General features: G+C 37.5%; 2 protein-coding genes across 2 annotated transcripts in view; both read right to left on the reverse strand.

Moving 5' to 3' along the window:
- Positions 1-21794, reverse strand: part of LOC134803930 (SCY1-like protein 2) — a 383486-nt gene that overhangs the window by 134769 nt on the left and 226923 nt on the right. The gene's annotated exons all lie outside the window — the stretch shown is intronic.
- The window catches only part of LOC134803978 (calaxin-like), a 95639-nt gene continuing 90109 nt past the window's right edge, over positions 16265-21794 (reverse strand). The window contains exon 5 of the mRNA XM_063776836.1: positions 16265-16622. Within this exon, the coding sequence (XP_063632906.1) occupies positions 16437-16622 (186 nt within the window). The 3' untranslated portion in view covers positions 16265-16436. The remainder of the gene's footprint in view (positions 16623-21794) is intronic.

Genomic DNA, 21794 nt, shown 5'->3' on the forward strand with positions numbered 1-21794 from the left:
TATTTACACATTCTGGCGCTTCGCAAACTGACTTTCCATTCCTTTACTTTTTTTTTCCACACTTTAAACTGAGTTACTTACGGTAAAAAGAAATTATTATGTAATTACTTTACTGTTTACCTTTAAATTAATTATGCAAAATATTACTGAAATTACTATATATTGTCTACACTGGGGTTATATTTCGGTATGAAATTGCTTTTTGATTTGTCAAATGTTTGTTTACTTACTGATTCTTGCTGCTCGGTCATCTTACGCTGTACCTTCCTGATGTTGTCAATTGCTGTTGCATGATTGATGAGCTCCTCCACATTCTTACAGCAATGCGTTGCCAAAGGCGTTGACCACCGCATGTCTTGGATTCCTTCCAGTATCAGAGATACTCGATCGGGCTCTGGAATTAAACTAGGTGACTTTTCAAGCATCGCATTTTTGACATAAATGTACTCAGTAATGGTTTCATTCGAGCGAAGTATCCTTTTACTTTGGTATTGTATGAATTCGGCAAATGACATTCTTATTTTAAACCTATCTACGAGTTGCTTTTTCCATTCTGACCATGATTCTATTTTTTTTTCCACAAACAGTATTCCAATTATAAGCTGGGCCTCTTAATCGCATGGATGCGTTTACCATTGTCAAGTTATCTGACCAACTAGCTAGTGCGGCTATACGTTCTACTTGCCTAACCCATTCAGTTGCATTTTCAGTGCGATTACCACCGAAAAGGGGAATAGCGTTACTAGTGTCACTGGTTGAAAAGACTTGAAAAGTAGGAGACATTTTTTGTGCAATTATTTCTTGAGTCTGTGCCAATTGAGTTAAAACTTCGGTTAAGGTCGCATTCGTACCTTCCGTGGACATACCTTCGTTTACTACCTGTGCTCGACTTGCTTGTAGTTCCCGAATTTGCTGTCTCATAGACTCCATTTCCAAAATTTGAGATGTACGACGTACCTTTTCTTGCTTCAATGCTTCCATTGTACCATCCTGTATTTTAGCTTTGTTGTCGTCGATAATTCTTTTGATTAAATCATGTTTTAGGCCACTTACTGGCAAATAACGTAATGTCAATTCTTCCCGTAACTGTGCTACCGTAACAGTTTGAAAATCTTCTTCTTCTGTTCCTTCCATTATTTATGATTTTAGTTACTTTTGACCTGAAAGCTGAAAAAAGAGAAAACTTGCCGGCGTACCGAAACGTGGTACCGCAACGAAACGTGTTGCGAGCTAGTTCCTTTAACGTAGGATTCGCAATCCGGATACATCCGTGTTTTTACTAACGTTTATATACTTATTTTTACTTTATTACATGACTTTCACTATGAGGTCTATTAATTTACAATTATTTCACGTTTTTAATAACTTTAAACCATTATTTTTAATTAATTTGACGCAGCGCCATGTAAGGCTAGTTTAATGAAACAACGACATCTTGGAAGTGTTCTTTATTCGTATAGCGCTATCTCTTTTCAACCTAAGTGTTTTTTTACATATGTCTATCCTTATTTCTCTAGTGTTGTTATTACCTATCGAATGAGAGTATTATGGTTCGACCTAAACATCGACTTTGCCCTTACAATAACGACGTTTGATTTAAAAAAAAATGGTTTCTACATCCTCTTATAAAATATAAGTCCACTTTAGACAAAACAAACTTTCATCAGATACCATAAGGCCAAATTTTATTTAAGTACCATAAAACCATAAAATCCACACACCGTAAATATTGCAATTTTACATGCTTACAATTGAAAAAAAAAAACTTCCTTTCTTAAATAAAAATAATCACTTTATCCAAAATCCCCGTAATATTTTACATGATTACAAACACGTCGACTCACTTTCACCCCCCGAACCGCACTGAGCGACGGCGCAGACGTTCAAGTAATGGCCGCGATAGCCGCGTTAAAACGAAATAAGGCGCAGAAGTTTAAACCTTACGCCCTACAACAGTGCAGTAATTATTATGTGGTAGTTTTACTTGATCCTTGTAAACGTAGTAAAAGACATATCTATCATATTTTAATAGTGTGTGAATTTGTGTTAAACCATTACTCGACTAAACATTATTTCCCACCAAATAGCGTAACTGCAAGACATTCACATTCATGACCGGCGTACACGTAGTAACCTACACTTGCGTGAGACCAACGGAGGTTGTAAATGACAAATGAATTCCATATAATTTATACATTTGTAAATACAATGATTTAAAATATTGAGTTTTTTTTGCTGTTTACTGCGTGTTTGCTGAGTACATTTCAAGAAAAACGAGAAAATTTTGTGTTCCTATTTTCCCCATTGTTCATCGTATTGGCACGTGGATTCGACCTATCGACGCAGAAAAAATTGGAGATTCCAAAAGTGCAATAAAATTTTTTTTGACCTTGTGTGGGTTACTACGTGTTTGCTTTCCGGCGTCGATATACACATACCTACAAACAAGTTGTGCGCACAATATGTGTGACATAACCATATGGTGGTTACAACATGGTACAAGAAAAAGTTATTATTAACGCAATTGACAAGCATCCGTAAGTGGCTCAAATGGTACAATACACCGGCATTTTTGACTTTCGACTTTTTAACTTTTAACGATAAAATATCATTTTCATTTTAGTTTACTTAAAATGAAATCACGGTTACATAGAATAAATAAGCCGACAACACCGCAGGCAATCGATTTCAGCAATATTTTTCACGGCTCCTTTGACTCCGACCTGCAAACACGGCACAGCAGGAGCTCACACTGAATCAGAATATTTTTATATATACCTAGGTAGGTAGTTACAGTTAAAGTGTTATTATGTAGGCAGGTAAGTAATTTGTTAAGTATACTGATATACAGTTTACTGATTGTCTTAAAAAACTTATGTTATTCTTACAAGTCACACAAAAAAAACATAAGAATATCCACCCTTTTAAAGCTAAGTAGATAGGTACTTACAAAGAATTCTAATAATTCGGTACACCATATAACATGTAAGGCGTACCGAACTACTCGTATTGTACATAGTTTTAAAACTATATTGATCTTACCCCGCCACCATTCCAACTTCTCCCAGTCTTTTTAGTTGAAAAAGTTTTTTAGGTCTTTTTTACTTATTGGTGGCGTATTACCGGAGTATTATCGATGGAATAGGAAGGTAAACTAAAAAAAATCAACACAAATCTTTGCATTTTGTTTTACGGTGGTTACAATATTGTAACACTGTGCTCATATCCCTTTCATAATCCATCTTACCCCAATGCACCTTAACTATTTACGTTAAATGTAGCGGTCTAAATACATAATACATACTCATATGTTCAACTCCAAGAACCCACCCTTCGTCGTCAAAAGATTATCGTAACCGTCGTGTGGGGAAGCACTTACGCGGAACTCAACACGATACTTAAGTACTGGGCGAATCTTTTCATTTCAGTAATATCCACTGAAAATACAATGCGCTGCAGAAAACTTGATGACATGATGGCTTTATTGTAGTCCTTAATTCAATTCGGTCTGCGAAGAGCGGGAGATGTAGTGATAACGTGCTTAGTCGTTTCATCGGAGAACAGCCGTAAGAGTCGTTAGGTGGTAATTTAGTCGGGATAATAGCCTCGCAGCCTTCGTGGCTGCCGGCTTGTGTACCGGAAATTGTTGCTGACAGAAAACGGAGTCTTGAGTACTGCGTTATTACAATTTTCTATTCATACGTCGTTACCGGGCCCGCATACAAGTTTAAGCCTTACTTAAGTTATTAAGTACTAAGGTATGTTAAAAATTGTTTCATAACTTCCGTTGGCTTGGCACCGACTTCATGACGCTGTTGCAACACACTGGCGGACTGAATTCCGAACCTAATGCGGTTCGATAAGAAAGAAAAGAAATGTCCATTAGTTGTACGCCTTAATTTAATACGAAATTCCCCAAAACTCCCAACATCTTTTCATTTCTAAAATGTCTTCGACAGAAAGCAAATTACAATGGGTTAGTAGCATGGGGTCTAAAACGCAACTCGCCTATGGAGCAGCTCGTCTAAGTCGCAGAAGGTCTACTTCGCATCTCGTTTAAATAGCAGTTTGTCTAAAACGCAACTCGTCTAAAGAGCTGATCGTCTAAGTCGCAGGTGGTCTGAATCGCATTTCGTCTAAATAGCGGTTTGTCTAAAACGCAACTGGTCTACAATTTATCTAGAGTCGCAACTCGTCTATATACTCGTAGCAAGTGGTCTAATTCGCAACTAGCCAAAATAGGAACTCGACTTAGTAACATTTTACCCATTTGGTCATCTGAGTAATGTTAAAAAAAAGTAAGTAATATAATATTTTGTACAATTTTCAAAAATGTGGCAATTTCTTATAATCTTCAGATGTTTATTGCAGGGTTTCGAACAATTTAGATAGAGGGTCTTCGATAGAGAACTTCATCTGTCATTCAGTCGTTTTAGTTTCATTTGAGACCTCCTCATCTACTACTTATAACTTTTGCATATAACTGCCTCAAAAAATTGTTCGTAGATATAAATAAGATTGTTTTGAATAAAGCCTTTGTTCTAGTATATTGATTAATGTTCAACTGGCCCCTTTATAATAAAAAATAAGTAGCTGACAGTAGAGACAGCAGACAGCTATCTTTTCTGTCTGCGATAAATAAATTATAATTTCTATTATAATTATTTGAAATGGATAACGGTGAAACTTCGCAGGATGGATTGAGACACCGGCATTCTGAAATAGTTTTTATCGAAGGCCAAAGGCAGCGCCCCTGTCTTCTATATAAAGGTTTTAGATATAACCTAAACAAAACAAACAAAACAGATGGTTCGTCTATATGGCGTTGTGCGAACAGGGGAGAATGCAGTGCGTCATTAAAATTAAACCCAGAAAAAACCGCAGTTCTGAAAACGTCTACCCATGCGTGCCGACAAAATTTTGTAAAAAACGAAGTTGCATTTATGGTGGAAAAGTGCAAGAAGGATGTTTGTCAGAATTTTGCCCCGGTAAAAGAAATTTACGAACAAAATGCAATCGCTTTTCACGGTCGTTCTGAACGAACGATCCGTCAGATACCGGCATATTCCTCTAAAAAAGATACTTTGTACAGACGACGGAGAGCGCGTTTAAATGTTTTGAGCACAGAAACCAAGGACTTGAACAAAATTAAAGTTCCAGATATTCTGGGTCATAATTTTTTGGTGTGTGATGAGGGAGTAAATAACGACAAAATTTTGGTGTTTTCTTCTCCGGCGAGTATAAAAATTATGAACAAAAAAAGAGGGCAGCAATTTTTCGGTGACGGCACCTTTAAAAGGGTACCAAAACCTTTCAAGCAGCTATTTTCTCTGCACATGGATGTTGGAAGCAATGATGAGACAACAAATATTGTGCCGGTTGTGTATGCTCTCCTTCCAAATAAAACGAAAAAAACGTATAAGAGGCTATTCAATATCATAAAATCGCAGCTGCTTATTGATATTAAATTTTATAAAAGCACTAGGAAGTTGCGCAGTACACAGCCTTTAAAAGTGTGTATCCGGAAGCAGATATAACAGGGTGTTATTTTCACTTTTCGAAAGCAATCTGGACCAAGGCCGAAGATATGAAATTTACATCTACGGCTGAACAACGCAAAGTCGTCCGGCTTACAGCCAACCTGCCTTTACTACCTACACCTTACCTTGGCGATGCGTGGATAAATATTTTACAGACATTTACAGATTCAACTCAGATGAGGGAATTCCATAAATATGTCCATCAGCAATGGATGAATCTACCAATGGTAAGTTGTGCGGAAGAAACCCACCGTACTACAAACAGTACGGAAGCGTGGCACCGTCGATTAAACACTCGCGTGCCACCAAGGCCTACCTTTATTTTGTTTCTGGAGAAATTAAGGCTGGAATCAAAGGTGCAAGACATTAAAATTACAAACAATTTCTTAAATACAAAAAACAGAAAAAAGAAAGACATTGCATTCAGCAAAGATTATCAAAACGAACTTAATAAACTTCAAGAAGGAAGAATAAATTCTTTTGAATGTTTGGAAAACCTCACAGAAATTAAAAGAAACCATTGATATAGAATAAGAACTGGATACCCAATCAGCCGCAAAAAATGGCCCCGCAAAAGTAACGTTAAAACAGATCACGCGTTACTTTTTCGTTTAGTCTTGTATAGACCGCTCAAATGTGAAGTTGTCAACAATGTCGTAAAATGGTCGTCAAAATATGCAAAAATAACAATGATAAAATAAGGAAAAAGCTTGGAATGTATTTCTTTCGGTTAGTTCTTTGGATAGCATTACATAATTTATGTAATCTGGTGGTAATTTCATGGTTTTGTATAAATTATTTTGTTAGTACCAAAGAAGGGATGTGAAGGAACAAAAATCTAATGAGTCGATGTGAGGTCAATACTTTTTTTATTTTTATATGGAATTCGTAAGATATAATATTATGTTTAAATTCAAGATTTCCAAGAAAACCTATGCGACGTGCTGAGTGTACTGCTATTATAGCAAGAGATAGGGGCGATGCAGTTTTAAACAAGGCAAAACGGCACTTGTGTGTTCGGCGCATTTCCCTGTTTCCGACATATACACGACCAATAAGGGCTTACATCGACTAACTGTAAATGTTAAACCTGTCTGAACACAGTGACAACCACAGGAATTTCTTGATAAAGACCATAACCAATCAGTACCAGTAGCGACCTGAATATCCCCGTGCACTATATTGCAAAGAACGAAAGTGCGAAGATTATGTAGATCTAAAATACACAGTTATTTAATAAGTTGAATTTATTTCAAGGAAAATAGTATTTAAAGACGTACCTATATATACTTACTTATTAAAAATAAATTTGTTTTATGTAACTTAAACGGGTTGTTAGCATGAATTCATTTTATTTGAACTCCCGATCAAATTAAATTGATTCATTTATTACTTTGGTTTTTCTGTACAGTAATACCTATTAAAATGTACCAAAGGGACTCCATTCGTTCATTATTCTCATTTGACGTTGTTTGACGTAAATACAAAGGTGAAGTTACGTTTAGTGCCATCGGACTTAAAGTTTTAACAGTGTTGGTACTAATGTTTACAAATTTGACACTTAATGCTTACGACAGTAAGTTCTTTTCCGTACAAAACATTTATCTTGACTCAAAATTTACGTAAGCGTTTTTATCATCAATGCAAATTTGCCGCTACTGTCATTCTGACCCACATTTTGTTGACGTTTTTGTTCCGCTCTGTGTGTCTATTTCTAATATTAAGTCAGTGAAAGAAACTTAAAATACGCATAAATTTAAAGTGTGAAGGCAAAATAAAAGCAAGTATAATTATTTTTCCCTACATTTACTATGGAGGATTTCATATTTAGTCTATGGCAAACAGTGCCTATAGCTTAAGTAAAATTACTAAAAATAAGATTTTTATGTTAGAGTCAAGAGTTTTATGTTTGTTTGTGTTTTTTAAGGAATTTCTTGTGTTTAATAAATATTTACTTATAATTTTACGAATGTGATTTTAATTGGACACATGAAGCATGAGACTCATGAGAGTAGAGATGGGTCGCGGGTATTTACCCAATTTACCCACCCAGGTAAATACCCGGTAAATACCCATCTACCCGGTATTTACCCGTATCTACCCAAATGGACGGGTAGATTCATTTCTTGTTGCACATGTCGATTTGTGTTAAAGTGGAGATATAAACCGAGTTAATGGCTGTAATTATTGTGTGTCATTTAAAATGAAATGGTTTAGTTGCAGTTGCAGTTGTAACTAAGGAATTTTTAGTACAATTTTAATAAATATTAAAAAAGGCCGTCATAAGAGTATTTTTATTAGACTTGAGTAAATTATCGTACTTATACGTTGATAATACACATTCCAACTTCGGTCGGCGGGGGGTGCGGTTGGGGGGAGGGGGGGAAAAGTGAACTTTTTCATATTTCTTGGAATCTGTCATTAATATCGAAAAGTGTTGTATGTACAAACTAAAGTAGACATAATTTTCTACAAAAAAGGTTATATACATTTTTGTCCTAAAACTAACTGTGTTTGACTTATAAGCTTCACAAGTTGGGATACTGCACAATTTTTTTTTATTATCATTCATAAGTATTCTTTATTTTCATCTTTCTAATGTATATTAAAAGCATTTTAAAACATTTCCGGAAGCCAGGGAATGATTTTACACGATTTTCATAATTGGACTGATATGTTAAAATCGAACTTCACCTCATAGCAACCTTTTCGTAATTAGTTTGAACATACATTTTATGTAACATTGTAAAAAAATACTTAAATTAATCTTATTTATACTCACATACCATTAAACACATCAAATTTAGAAGAAAAACGAAAATACCCGCGTATTTACCCGCGGGTAGGTAAATATCGGGTATTTACCGGGTAAATACCCGCTCTCGGGTATTTACCCGGGTAGTTACCCATCTCTACATGAGAGTGATCATAATGAGGGACATCTAGCGACGTAGAAAGATACTAACAGACATAGCTGGGCACCGTTAATCAAATGATTAACTTATAACGTTAATCGTTAATCCGTTACTTAAAATCTTAACTTCGTTAAACGTTAAAGGGTGAATCTCAATTTTCGATAGAAATTTACTAATTTCTGTGGACCAAACTTTTTTTCATATTTTCAGTTAAGTAGGATACACGTTAAGTTTCCATTGTCTATGCTAATTTTTTGACAGGTCTTAGAATGGAGTTCTATTCTCAACATCCGAAAAACGAAGTGTTATCGTCTCGTCTTCTCTATCTTACATAGTATACTAGAGTGAAATGAAAGGGACACTAATAGCGAAAAGCCGATTTTCGATTATTGTGGCAGTCAAGTGATAGACCCCTAGTTAGCTGTCATATCAATTCAAACGTCAAGGTCATAATATTTTTTAATAACGCCATTATTCGCGATAGGCAAAGGCCATCACACGATACACCACACCAAACGACTAAAATGTCACAATGAATATTCAAAAAAATATTTTGAAAAATCGGCATGTTATAAAAATAATACAATTACATGTAATAAGGTTTACTATCGGTAAAAAAAATAATATTGACACCTTCAAAAAACTCAAGGTAGCCAATTCTACTCATCTATGAAATATTGTCAATTCCCACGTCCTTAATACTTGCGAAGTAGACCACTTGCTATTTAGACGAGTTGCGACTCAAGAAAAATTGTAGGTAGACCAGTTGCGTTTTAGACAAACCGCTATTTAGACGAAATGCGATTCAGGCCACCTGCGACTTAGACGATCAGCCCTTTAGACGAGTTGCGTTTTAGACAAACTGCTATTTAGACGAGATGCGAAGTAGACCTTCTGCGACTTAGACGAGCTGCTCCTTAGGCGAGTTGCGTTTTAGACCCCATGCTACTAACCCATTACAATGACTATAAAATAATTAGGATTATTTTTCAATGCAAAAGAGTCGACAGAAATAAACAAACAATTGTATTTGATAAAAAAGTAAATGTATAACGACCTTTAGCGAAAGATATGCAACCCAACATTACAGCGAATGCTTTTTTGAACAAAACATTCACATGAGATTACTAATGAAAAAGAAGAATTACAGACATTAATATTTTTGATATTATTCGTACTTCATCCATAATAATCAAACTAAGAAAACAGAACAACAATAAGATGATAACAAAGGTGATATGTTAGTTTAATTAAAATTAAAACGAGCAGGTGGCTTGACAATGATTAAGTTTGTGTTTGCATTTAAGATTATATTTGTTGATTGTTTTTTTTCTATAAACAGCACTATATGTACATATATTTGTATCATTTATGCTACAAAGTAATTGGTAGTATGAAAGGTTCCGTACCTCTAAAACTCGAAAGGAATAAAAGGCACCCTCATAAGATCACTTCAGTGCTCGCCCGTCTGTCGTTTCTAGATCCTTTTCACTCTCAGATCCATTTTTAGTTACACCACGGGCCAAAACTAAGATGCCAATCGTTTATCGACAACGCCAAAAAACGAAAAAAAAATATTGAAAAGATAACTGAGTACGAAAAGTTGTCGATAAACATTGGCAACTTGGCTACGGCCCGTGGACCTATACTTAAAGGAATTTAGACAGTGGACTTTTGGGGAAATGGACGAGTTAGGAAGTGTGCAAATAAAGAAGTGGACTAACAAGGAAACGTAGGTACCAATAAAGAAATGGACGAACAAAGATGTAGGCAAACTAGGAATTTGGACAGTGGACTTTCGGGGAAGTGGACGTAAGTGATCGGATCCGTTTAAAGTTGGCTCAAGTTTTTATTCCCTTTATTTATTTTTCGTCTTAAGTTAGGGTTTTTATAATATGAATATAAAAGTAAAATATAAAAACACTTACAAAACGATAAAAAATACATATAAACACATTATAAAAAACCTAACCCAGGGTGCCGCCAGCAGCGGGGCAAGGCCCAAGCTACCGGTGGTCAGGGCTGCAGAGAGAGGAACCGGCGGACTATCCGCGCCGTGTCCAAGATCACCGCCTTCTGCATCTGACCCTTGATCCAACCACCTAGCGAGAGTCTCTCAAGATGTTGGTCGAGACTCTTCGCTATTAGACCGTTCACTGAAACGACTATCGGGACAATGATCGTCGAATCAACATCCCACATGGCGGTTATCTCGTGAGCCAAGTCTAGGTACTTACTGGACTTGTCCTTCTCGGCCTTCACGAGATTCTCATCATGGGGGATGGTGATGTCAACGAGCACGGCCCGACGTTGCGATCGATCTATTATCACAATGTCAGGCTTATTGGCTACAATAGTCCTGTCAAGTTATTATTATACACACGCAAGCGACGCATACCTATTCTTAATTCTGAACCGTGGAATTTGAGTTGATGGATGGAATGGAACCCGCCGTGGGAGTAAAATGGACTCTAGCTCCCGCTGCACATGCGTGACATAGCACGCTTACCGAGCAAGTGTGATGGAAAATATTGATTAGATAAAGCTTCCAAAACTGTATATTTTATTCGAGATAAAACATTATTTGCCCGCCTACAGTGAAATCGATTAACATCGTTCAACGAAATCATGCATGTTGCTAATTGTATTATGTAGATAAGTAATACAATTATGTAGATAAATTGTTAACCAGACAATATCAGTAATATGTGATTATCTTTAAGGGATGGCATTATTGTTGATAGTGATTGAAATAATGATGAAACTGAAACGAAATTTTGGAATGACAATATTTTTTATGTCCTTCTTACTCGTACTTAATACGTTATCCATGTGATATATCTGAAGTTTTACTTTATAAGATCGACGTGCATCGTATAAAGATCTTAACAATAAATAAAAAAAAGTCCGTGTTATAAAATAATGGTCATTTATTACCACCACGCGATGGATCAAGAGATATATCAGGACAGGAGTCATTATCACGCTGGCACATAGACAAGCACGATTATCATAACTTTACAGGACTGCAAATAATATTTACTTGTACTATTTTATTGCATAACTGCTGACCTACATTGGCTACATTGCCTGGACCGTGTGTGACCGCAGCAGAGTTGTTAGTTTAATTGTACCTACAGTTAAATTAAACATGAAAAGTCCACACATTTAGTTGACCGCTATCGCTATATATTTAATTAGATTAATTACTCGGCGAAGGCTTCTGTATTAAGTATTTAGAAATTAAATAATGAACTAGAAAATACTTATTACAATAATAAAAATATCATAATATTGTATAAAAAATACAAACATATTATAACTATATAACATAACCAACCTAGCCTATGATCAGAGACAAATAAGGGATATACTTAGTTAAGTAATTGGGAGACTGGTGTCAATTAAAACATGGATCATTTGAAACAAGCTCGATAGCTGCAAAAAAGATCGTCACAGCCGTGGTGTCTCAAAAGGAAACATCAACACGTGTCGCGTCTTAAAGCAGCAGATTTTTTCATGGAACAACATTACTTTTTTGACACCAAAGGTAAACAAATTTGGTAACTTGATAACCATTGGTAACTTAAAGCAGATTCGTTCTAAGTTTTATTGGGTCAAGGCATTCTAGTTGATGTTGCGATGATTTTTATGCGTAGGTAAGTAATTTAATGCTTGTAAATATATTGATAGGGCAATTGAAACCACTTTTTCGGAGAAAATTAAAACATTACAAATATAGGTACCTACCTGAAGTAAATTGGTAAATAAATTCAACAAAAAGACCGCAAAACATGTATTATCAGCATTTTAAAATATATAAGCTAGAAAATAGAAGAAAAAAATATATAACAGAAATAAAAATAAAAATAAAAGGCTTCTTACAAGAGATGGTTCAATCGCCCCAATCTTTGTTTCATATGACCTTAATGGGTCAATTGAAACATTTTTGAGAGGTTTTATAAAACTCTTATAATTATAGAACAAACATTTATTTAGTCATAGGTAGTTCCATATTTTAATTTATTAGTTTATCGTATCGTAAGTCTATTTTTTGGAAGTTTGGGCCATGTTTATATTTTTATTTTATAGAACTCTAAGAAAACTGTAGCAGTGAACGTTAATAAACGATCAATTTAAAAGCTATGCAGCGGGCATGAATAATAAAAAAACAAACGGCTCAAAATTTTCGCCGTATATTGCCAAGATCCATATTCATCCCGAGGCTCCCGTTAGCGCTACGACATTTACATGGAAATTTTATGGAGATGGCCAATCACTTAATTCTATTTTCACACACGAGCGTCAAGCCGATATGGACATTGTTCTTTTTTTTAAACCGACAAAGGAAAGTGTATGGCCGCGCGTAATCGCTTTTTCATACAAACGTATTGTTATCTTCCATTCTGGATATTAAACTTATTATTGACAATATTTTGATACAATTTGATGTTTATCAACCACAGCTATGCCCTATGTTTGATTTTTAATTACCTATTATAAGAGTGTGAAGCATTTAAATATTTGCATGCAATTTGTTTTTCGCTCCGTATTAAAACATTTGCGAAAAAATCACAATAAAACAAATATTGGGTACATAAGTTACGAATTTTCCCTTGAACTTAAATGGTAGGTATTGTCAATTCGGCACTTTAGCGATGATAAGTGTAGGTACATTGCAATAATTAATCACAATAACTAATTTTATGCAAAAACACACTTAGATGAATGATGAAGTTTATTTTCTCGCTTTGCCTTTTTCTTATTCCGACCCATTCCGGTATTCGTCATTATCTTGTTTGGGCATGTTCGATGTTAGTCTATCTCGTTTTCAGTCTCATTAATTATTCGTCATTTTTTCTTCGACACGTTCGTTGTTGGTCCCATTCGGTTATTGACAAGTTCTTAATTTGTCTTATTCTGTATTCTGTCATATTCTTCATTCGTCACTTTCGCTGGTAGTCTTTGTCATCTTTGGCCATATTTGTTGATTGTCTTTTTCCCAGTGTGGTTATCAATTTCATCATCCCTTCCCTCCCGTGGGTGTCATAGAAGTCGCCCTGAAGAAGGTTGACAGCAGTTACCAAAGCTTTAATCAGTCTGAAACTATCTAAGTAGCCATACTACTGTGCCCTGGTCTAAGACCAGGCACGGCACGACGGAGTAAGCCCCGTGTCCCCGTTTTGGACTAATCTCCCCTACATGTGTATTGTTTAGGATACATTTAATTAATATTTAAGTATAAGGATTATTGTTTATGAAATCAATACAAAAACAAGACAAATAGTGAATGGGACGAATATCGAATGGGACGAATATCGAACGGGATCAATATTTAACGGGACAAATAGAGAATGTGTCCAAATTTCAAAAGAGCCTAAATAAGAAAAATACGAAATTAGAATAAAACCAAAGACGATAGGACGAATAACGAATGAGACTAAAAAATAAATTGACTAACATCGAACATGCCCAAAGAAGATGATGACGAATACCGGAATAAGCCGAAATAAGAAAAAGGCAAACAACCAAATATAACCAAATATGAAAAAGACCACCGATGAACTTGACGAATGTAGAATGGGTGACGAAAGCAGAATGGGACTAATTTAAGAACTTGACAAAAAACTAATGGGACGACCCAAGAGTATACCGTCATTTTATAACACCCAAAATTTAAAGCGTTTATTAATACATTTTATCTGCATACAACGCAAAGTGTTGCAAAATTGTACTAAAATGACTTTTATCACCGTACCAGTACCAGTATACTTCTCTTCCTTCCTTGCCGTATCCGGCAATGGCGACTCCATCAACAATTCTTATACGGATTATGAAATTCCCTAATGTGGCTCGCAAAACCAAATTTTGTCTTGAAGATGCGGTCGCACGATGCACAATGGAGTTGTCCAGCCGAGTTGCGGGTGTATGTGTAGGAGGGCTTAGGTCGCGTCTTGCGGATATGACGCTTAGCATCTAGGTCTTCCAGACGCTGCTGCTCAAATTGATCTACTTATGAACACTAGAACGCCATCCCGATCTTTGTAATGCAATGTCCTCCCAGCAGTCAGTCGGTATCCCGCAAGCGAAGAGGTGGCGTTTGAGAACATCTTTATGTCGCAGGTATTGCCCCCCCCCTGTAGTAGTAGTAGTAGAATGTTGCTTTGGGCAGTCTCTTATTCATTTTGTTCATTTTGATACTTTTAAAACCTATAAAGTATACTTTCGTACAAAACCGGTCCCTGTCATTAATTATCCGGCGGTTCTTCCTGTTCGATTCGGTGGCCTGGGTGTCCGCTCCTCGGCCAGCGTAGCTTTGCCTGCCTTCTTGTCTTCCGCTTACTGTTCGCTGTTTCTCGTCGGTAAAATCTTAAATCTCCCTCTGATTTCCGGCGCTGAGATAGCGAGCTTGGCGGAGGCTGAGACTGCTTGGTGCGACACGTGCCCGGGAGCGACCGTCTCGGCCACAAAACATATCCAGAGAGCCTGGGATACCCCCGGTCTTAAATAAAGCTACTCACGTGAGAAAGTAGTCCGGACGACTCAGATCGCGCCCGCCTATTAGCTGTCTCTACTTACGAATCGGGTCACTGCCTGAACGCCTTACCGTCACGTAATATTGGTACCTACTGTTTTAGACAAAAACACGTTGAGAATATCAGTTTGCCTACGAATCGGAGCCAAAATATGCTCCGCCCATACCTGTGCTTGCAGCAAGGACGTGGACCAGCTAGGTCGACATGGTCTCTCTTGCATCAAAAGCGCCGGCCGTTTATATCGCCACGGCACCATTAATGATTTGGTTCGGCGGTCGCTTGCTACCGTCTCTGTGCCTGCTACTTAAGAACCCTCAGGCATGGCGAGAGACGATGGCAAGCGACCGGACGGAGCCACACTGGTGCCGTGGAGACTGGGTAAGCCTTTGGTGTGGGACGCTACATGCGTAGACACCTTTGCGCAGTCCCACATCCAGGCTACCCGCGCACAGGCCGGCGCTGCTGCTGACCAGGCCCAACTACTCCAGTGCCGCAAATACTCATTTACTGCAAGATTATGAGTTTGCGGCGCTTGCAGTGGAGACAATGGGTCCTTAGTCGGCGGACATGAAAACCTTCATGGGGGACCTGTCGACACGGCTGGTCGACGCCTCGGGAGACCATAGGGCTGGCGCTTACCTCTCCCAGCACATATAGCTGGCAATACAGAGATGTAACGCAGCCAGCGTTATGGGTTCAATGCCGCAGGAGGAGGTTTTAGAAGGGGTATTCTTTTTATAACTTCTTTTTTTCACTTATTTTATTAGTATGTTTTAGTTTTAAATAATATTGCAAGTAATAGTTTAATTCTTAAGTAGTTTTATTTTAGTTTCGTTTTAAAATGTTTAGTTCATAGTTAGTATTAATGTATTTTTGTACTTATTAGTTAATAATATATTGTTAATTTGTTTTTGTTAAAGTTCATTTACAGTGTAGTTTTAAGTTCTCATGTAAGTGAATTGTCAAATTCTTAGTGAGAATAACGAATATAACGATATTTATTTATAATTATCCGTTAAATTGACAGTTATCGCAAAAGTCCCACAATAATTAATTGAATGAAATGAATTAGTAACAATGCAAATGAGTAAACCGCCGTACCTACTACTTCCTACATTAGTATGTGGTACCTATTAGCTACTTTTGAGTTCAACCAGTATCGAAAAGTTAAAGCAAGTAAATAATATGTATATAATAAAACGTTAGAATCACACAATTTCGTAATCACAAATTTTAATACTTTTTATTATTGTATCGATTTAAACATAATGTGTTATTTAACAGTTCAAAAATATACCACTAGAGTATGGCTATAAAAAAAAATTAATAAAGCCACTTTGGTGGTTAAATGTTTGGAATCGAAATAAAGAAATATCGAATATAGAATGCAAATGAAACAATCATCCAATCAAATTGTTGTCTAAAAATAAAAGTTGTAACAAAGTTCACATTTTTCCCCACGTAGGGCACCAGGTGGCGATGAAGGAGTAGACGGCCGTGCGCTCTGGCAAGCAATAGCCCAGGCTCTCCAGCAGCGAGGGCGTCTTCACCACGGCCGTGTGGAAGTCCTGGAAGCTGATCACCCCGTCCAGGTCTACGTCCATTCTCTTCAACATTATATCGACGAATTCCTATAAAATGGGACTCGTTAAAACAAGGTATTCCTAGAAGTCGCGATTATATTTATGATATAGGAGGCAAACGAGCAGACGGATCGCCTGATGGTAAGCGATTACCGCGGCCCATGGACATTCGCAATACCGGAGGGGTTGTTAGTTCCACCAGGTTTTGTAATCCGGGTCCTAATCTACGTAAAATCCGTACAATTCCATACTATTTAATACGGATTGCAAATCCTAGCCACCAATATGGACACATTTGGATGAGCGTAAAATCATTGACGTGAAGTGAATTTTAAAACTGGTTGTATACAAGTTCTAAAAACGCTTTGGTACATTGCACCTAAATTTCAAAACAACTTTGGCCGAAAATGCATAAATGTCAAATTGTTTCGTTCTTAAAATGGCCGAATGTCATAATTGAAACCCTCATTACTTTATTACATATCGTCCAAATTTCAAAATACTCGTACTTAAATATTAAAAAGTACACTACAAAGGATGTTATTTAATTTAATACCTATTTGTCGTATTATCAAGTCTTTTAGGCGTCTGCTGAAATTAAAGACGATAATATCAGGATAACGCACAGCAGTAATTAATGTAGGTAATGTGAGTTTTAGGTTGCAGGAAAGTCGCCTCCGATGGTATGGCCATATAAGCCGCAGACCGTTAGACTAGGTACGTAGGAAATAGATGCCTCGACCTCACTGTCCAAGGCCTTAGATCACGCGGTAGGCCTAAGAAGCGCTGGCTGGATGTCGTGAAGGCGGATATGGAAGAGAACAAATAAATTGAGTAGAAAAGCGGACCCTGCAATAGGCCGGGAAAACGCTACGTCGAAGAAGAAGAAGTTGAGTTTTAGGTATTGTGTTGTGATACCACGTCAATTTGAACTTTAGCTCTCAGCTGTCAAGTTTAAATTTTTTCACTTCAAATTTATAATTAATATTTACTATTTCATTTTACACAAATTTGCTCTGTATAGTTTCTAAATTCATAGTGAAGTGTAACATAATTAACACAACATAAGCAACAACAAGGTGATCTCCCAAAACGACTCCCCTTCCCATCAAAAACAAACCCCAAGACGGATATATGGCACAAACGTTGGAACAAGGTATGCGGCCTGCATGGCAAACTTTATGACCTCCCCTTGAACACTGTAAGTAGAAGATTCATTCACAAGCTAGCCGACGAAATGCAGCTACTTACAAGTTCAGACTCTCCCTCCGAACGCCTTTTGATTTTTGTTGCCGTTATACTACAAAAAGATACTACTGAAATAAATGGGATTCTATTCTATTCTATTCTATTCTATTCTATAAAAGATAGAAATGTCCAAGCAAAAGATATCACAAGATTAATCCGATCGACACCAATAACTATGGGATGACGAACAATTTGACATACTAATAACTGAAGCCACGAAAGCTGACCATTCTCTTCAAAACTTGTATAATAGAAAAAATGTCATTAATGATGACCATATAACACTTTGAACTCTCGCGTTTTGTACACATATTTAATTACACAAACGGGTCTACCGCGATATAATTTTATTGTTTTTACCTTTAATTCAAATGAAATTAAATCGCGGTAGACCCGTTTGTGTAATTAAATGATGCCCATATCACAAAGATTTTCACGCGCCTCGTACTTCGAGGAAAAACTCGAGAAGCCCTAAATTGGCTTCTGACGAAGGATACTACCAAAATTCTTAAACCTGAAGACGAAATCGACGCAACTGGTAAAACCGTCATGGACGCTTTGCTTGAAAGACATCCCCACGCAGTCAACGCCGACCCCAACCTGTTTACAACACCAGACGGCCTCTCTGAACTGCCCCCGCTACTAGAAGTAGACATTACATACGAACACGTGGAATCAGTCGCCAGAAAACTACACGGCGGAGGTGGCCCAATTAAGAGTCACCTCCAGAAACTCGCGAACTAAATTGACATGAGTTTGACAAATAAAACGATACCAGGAAGTAAAGAAAAAATAGTCACGGGTATATCGATAAAATCATATCGATAAGTAAGATATTGCACTTACTACCCATGTCATAATTATAAAGGCGTCACAAACGGTTTCGATTTATATGAATGAGACGAGAAAGGTGGTTGATTCGATTGTAACAAGATTGTGACGTTACCGATCAAATCAGGAGGTGCGGATGCGAAACTGACAAATTTCAATATTAGTATGCAGGTTTGGGGGCAAGTTGTTTATTTCAAGAGCTCGGTTGTCGCCATAAATCTAAAATTTGTGATTTAATTTTATACATGTGGCGGGTAGATGAGATTGGTCCATAATTATTTAAATTCTGAGCTAATTGTCAACTTGAATGCTCGGTTTAGGGACTGGTCTTTACAATCGAAGCAATAGGGATCACCGAGACGATTTAAATATTGCGTCCACACCACACAAATTAAATGAGAAATTATTGTACAAATAATTTCCCCGTCTGGGCCGGCCTTTCTTTGTATTTTGACCCAAAATCACTGTTTCTATGTTATCACCTACAACTTGTTACTCTAGCTGTATGTTTTCCTAACAAATAAAACAAAATAAATATAATAAAATATTTATTTAATTACGATATGTTTATCCAATATCCTTGTCTCTATTACAATAAAATTTAACAATATTCGAAATACCAAGTTTGTATAATAACTTATATTACTTAAAGATACATTTTAACTGACCGCGCAACAGTAGCGCCCCTAGCGGTGAATTCTCGCGATATTCTCTAAAAACCTTTTTTGAAAATATCGATATGAACAGCACAACTGGCTGAACTGTGGTATCATTTGTGCACATTGACCTGTCAATTTAGTTCGCGAGATTCTGGAGGCAACTGTAGCAGCGCAGCCGAAAATTGGAAAGACTACCTGTTACGATTCGGTGAGGCAAGCCAGCATTTGAGGACTGCCGTAGCACAAATAACCATGAAACTTAACAACAGTGTACCATGGAATCAAATACAAGCTCTAATGGCAAGCCGACTTGTGGCTCTAACGGCCTGGCCACGACATTGGTCTAAGGCGACTGGCGAGGCGTCTGGCGGCGCGGCCAACGCGAGCTACCGCCAGGCATGCCACGTACTTTCAGTAGCGGCGGCAGCGACTAGGAGCGGTTGGGACGTAGACGTATTTAAAAACATGTTTTTTTTTCAAAAGTGGCACTTCAGTGCCTAGAATATATGTAATTGTTTGTCAATGGGTGCATGGGCTAAATACAGGACGACAAATTTATTTACATCTAGTTTAGTATTTTATATATTGTAATATATATAAAATTGAAAAACCAGAACGGGATAAAAAACGAGGGAAGAAGCGCGATGGCGCCTTACAAATTTCTAAAAAAGTTTTTGACACGTTTCTCAAATACGACGCACGTATGATAAGAAAAAACTGTTCTAATCTATTATCTAAGTATGAGAATATAACTAGAGCATAAAAACTATCGCTTTCGATGCGTATTTAATTTACAATAAGCAAAAGAAATTTTCATAAGATTCTTCATTTTACGACTATCGGCTATTTTCGGAAACTCTCGGTTGGTTTCGTTTCGAACTTCAAATAACCAAAATTATGTTTGTTATGTTGGTATGCAGTGATTTCGGCCTTTTTTACTCGAAGTAAAATAAAAAGTGCTGTCAACCTCAACCTTTTACCTTAGTTTATGCCCATACGAGTGACATGCCATATAATGACTGATAATGACTTATCAATATCAATAGTAATTTGTATTTTGTTGTTTTAAATTTATTTTTGAGTTATGTTATTCAGGTTTACTTTCACAGCTTCGGCAAACAAATTCGTCCAGCGACCGGGCTGCCGAGATGGGCCAAAAATACAAAGTTGATAGCAAGTTATAATGTAGGTAGATAAAATTTAAGTGCATGTTTAGATATTTTTGAGCGAAACGACCTGGTGAAAATAAGCAAACGTACAGTCAGCAGTCGGCCAAATATCGTAATATAACTCTGTTGCTATAGAAATAAGGATGTGTTCCGATATACTGGCGGAATACTGAGAGACAAAAGTGGCTAAGCTTACATTGGCTCGGACATTTAGAGAGAATGGGAGAGGATCGTGCCGTGACGAGAGCGTACTTGGGACAACGAAATGGGAGACGCCCAATTGGACGTCATAGGTACCTACCGCTGGAACGACGTAGTTGCTCGAGATCTGCTTATCCTCGGCCATGGGGACTGGCGAGAGCTATCGCAAGACCGAGAAACATGGTGTGTTTTGTTTTGTCTTTTCTCGGAGGCCAGGATTCACATAACCGTAGTAAGTAATGTTAGTATTCAGAAAGGGAAATGGGGAGTACGTACGTTTGTACCAAAAGGCGATTTATGGGCGGTGGTCGTCCATATTCGTCTTAAGGCGGAAATTAATCTAATGAACGTTTTTGCAATTAGGCTTGTAAAAATAAATAATAATTTTATGTTGAAACGAGTTTTAAATAAATAACTACGTAGGTGAAAAAGTATAATTTAGCTTTTTTTTCAAATCACATAATTTTTTTCAGATATTTTGCGTATTAAGTTAACCAAATAACGGGTACAAATAAGTAATCCCTATCACCGTTATGAACCCTGGCAGGGTTGACACACTCTTTATTTCATTTACGCGAGCGGAGCTGCGGGCCCGTCTAGTTGTATATAGAAACCACCCAGAAAAAAAACGAGTACACAAGAATGAGTGTGGAGACGTCACAACATACTTAAATACGCGAAAGTACATTTAAAATTTCAATAATAAACGCTTCCGTGTCCATGTCGCTCGAAAAAAAAACAAAATGTTTTGTTCCGCATCGCACCGCTCGATCCGTCTCGCCGCCTAGGCCGGTCGCGTCGCTCTAAAGTCGTGGCATCGCCAGCGCTGCCCCATACAAATGTTCGAGTCGCGCGCCTCCCCGCTCGCCGCCGCCGGTGCACGCCGCGCGCGTTGCCGCTCGGCGATGGATGTGTTATCTTTCGACACCCTTTTGAAGGGGTGCGAGTGGCCTCTTCCGCCTTCCGGCTGCGGAGGCTGTATCTGGTCGCGCCCCACCTTCTGGGGCGGTCGATCGCACGTCTTTTGTGCTCGGCGACAAGGCTCGTGGCATGCATTATGCGTCGCCGGGGTATTGTTTTTGCGACTTACCGCCAGTCGCCGCCGCCGATCG

The sequence above is a fragment of the Cydia splendana genome, chromosome Z (genome assembly GCF_910591565.1).
Source record: "Cydia splendana chromosome Z, ilCydSple1.2, whole genome shotgun sequence".
In the NCBI taxonomy this organism is placed as follows: domain Eukaryota; kingdom Metazoa; phylum Arthropoda; class Insecta; order Lepidoptera; family Tortricidae; genus Cydia; species Cydia splendana.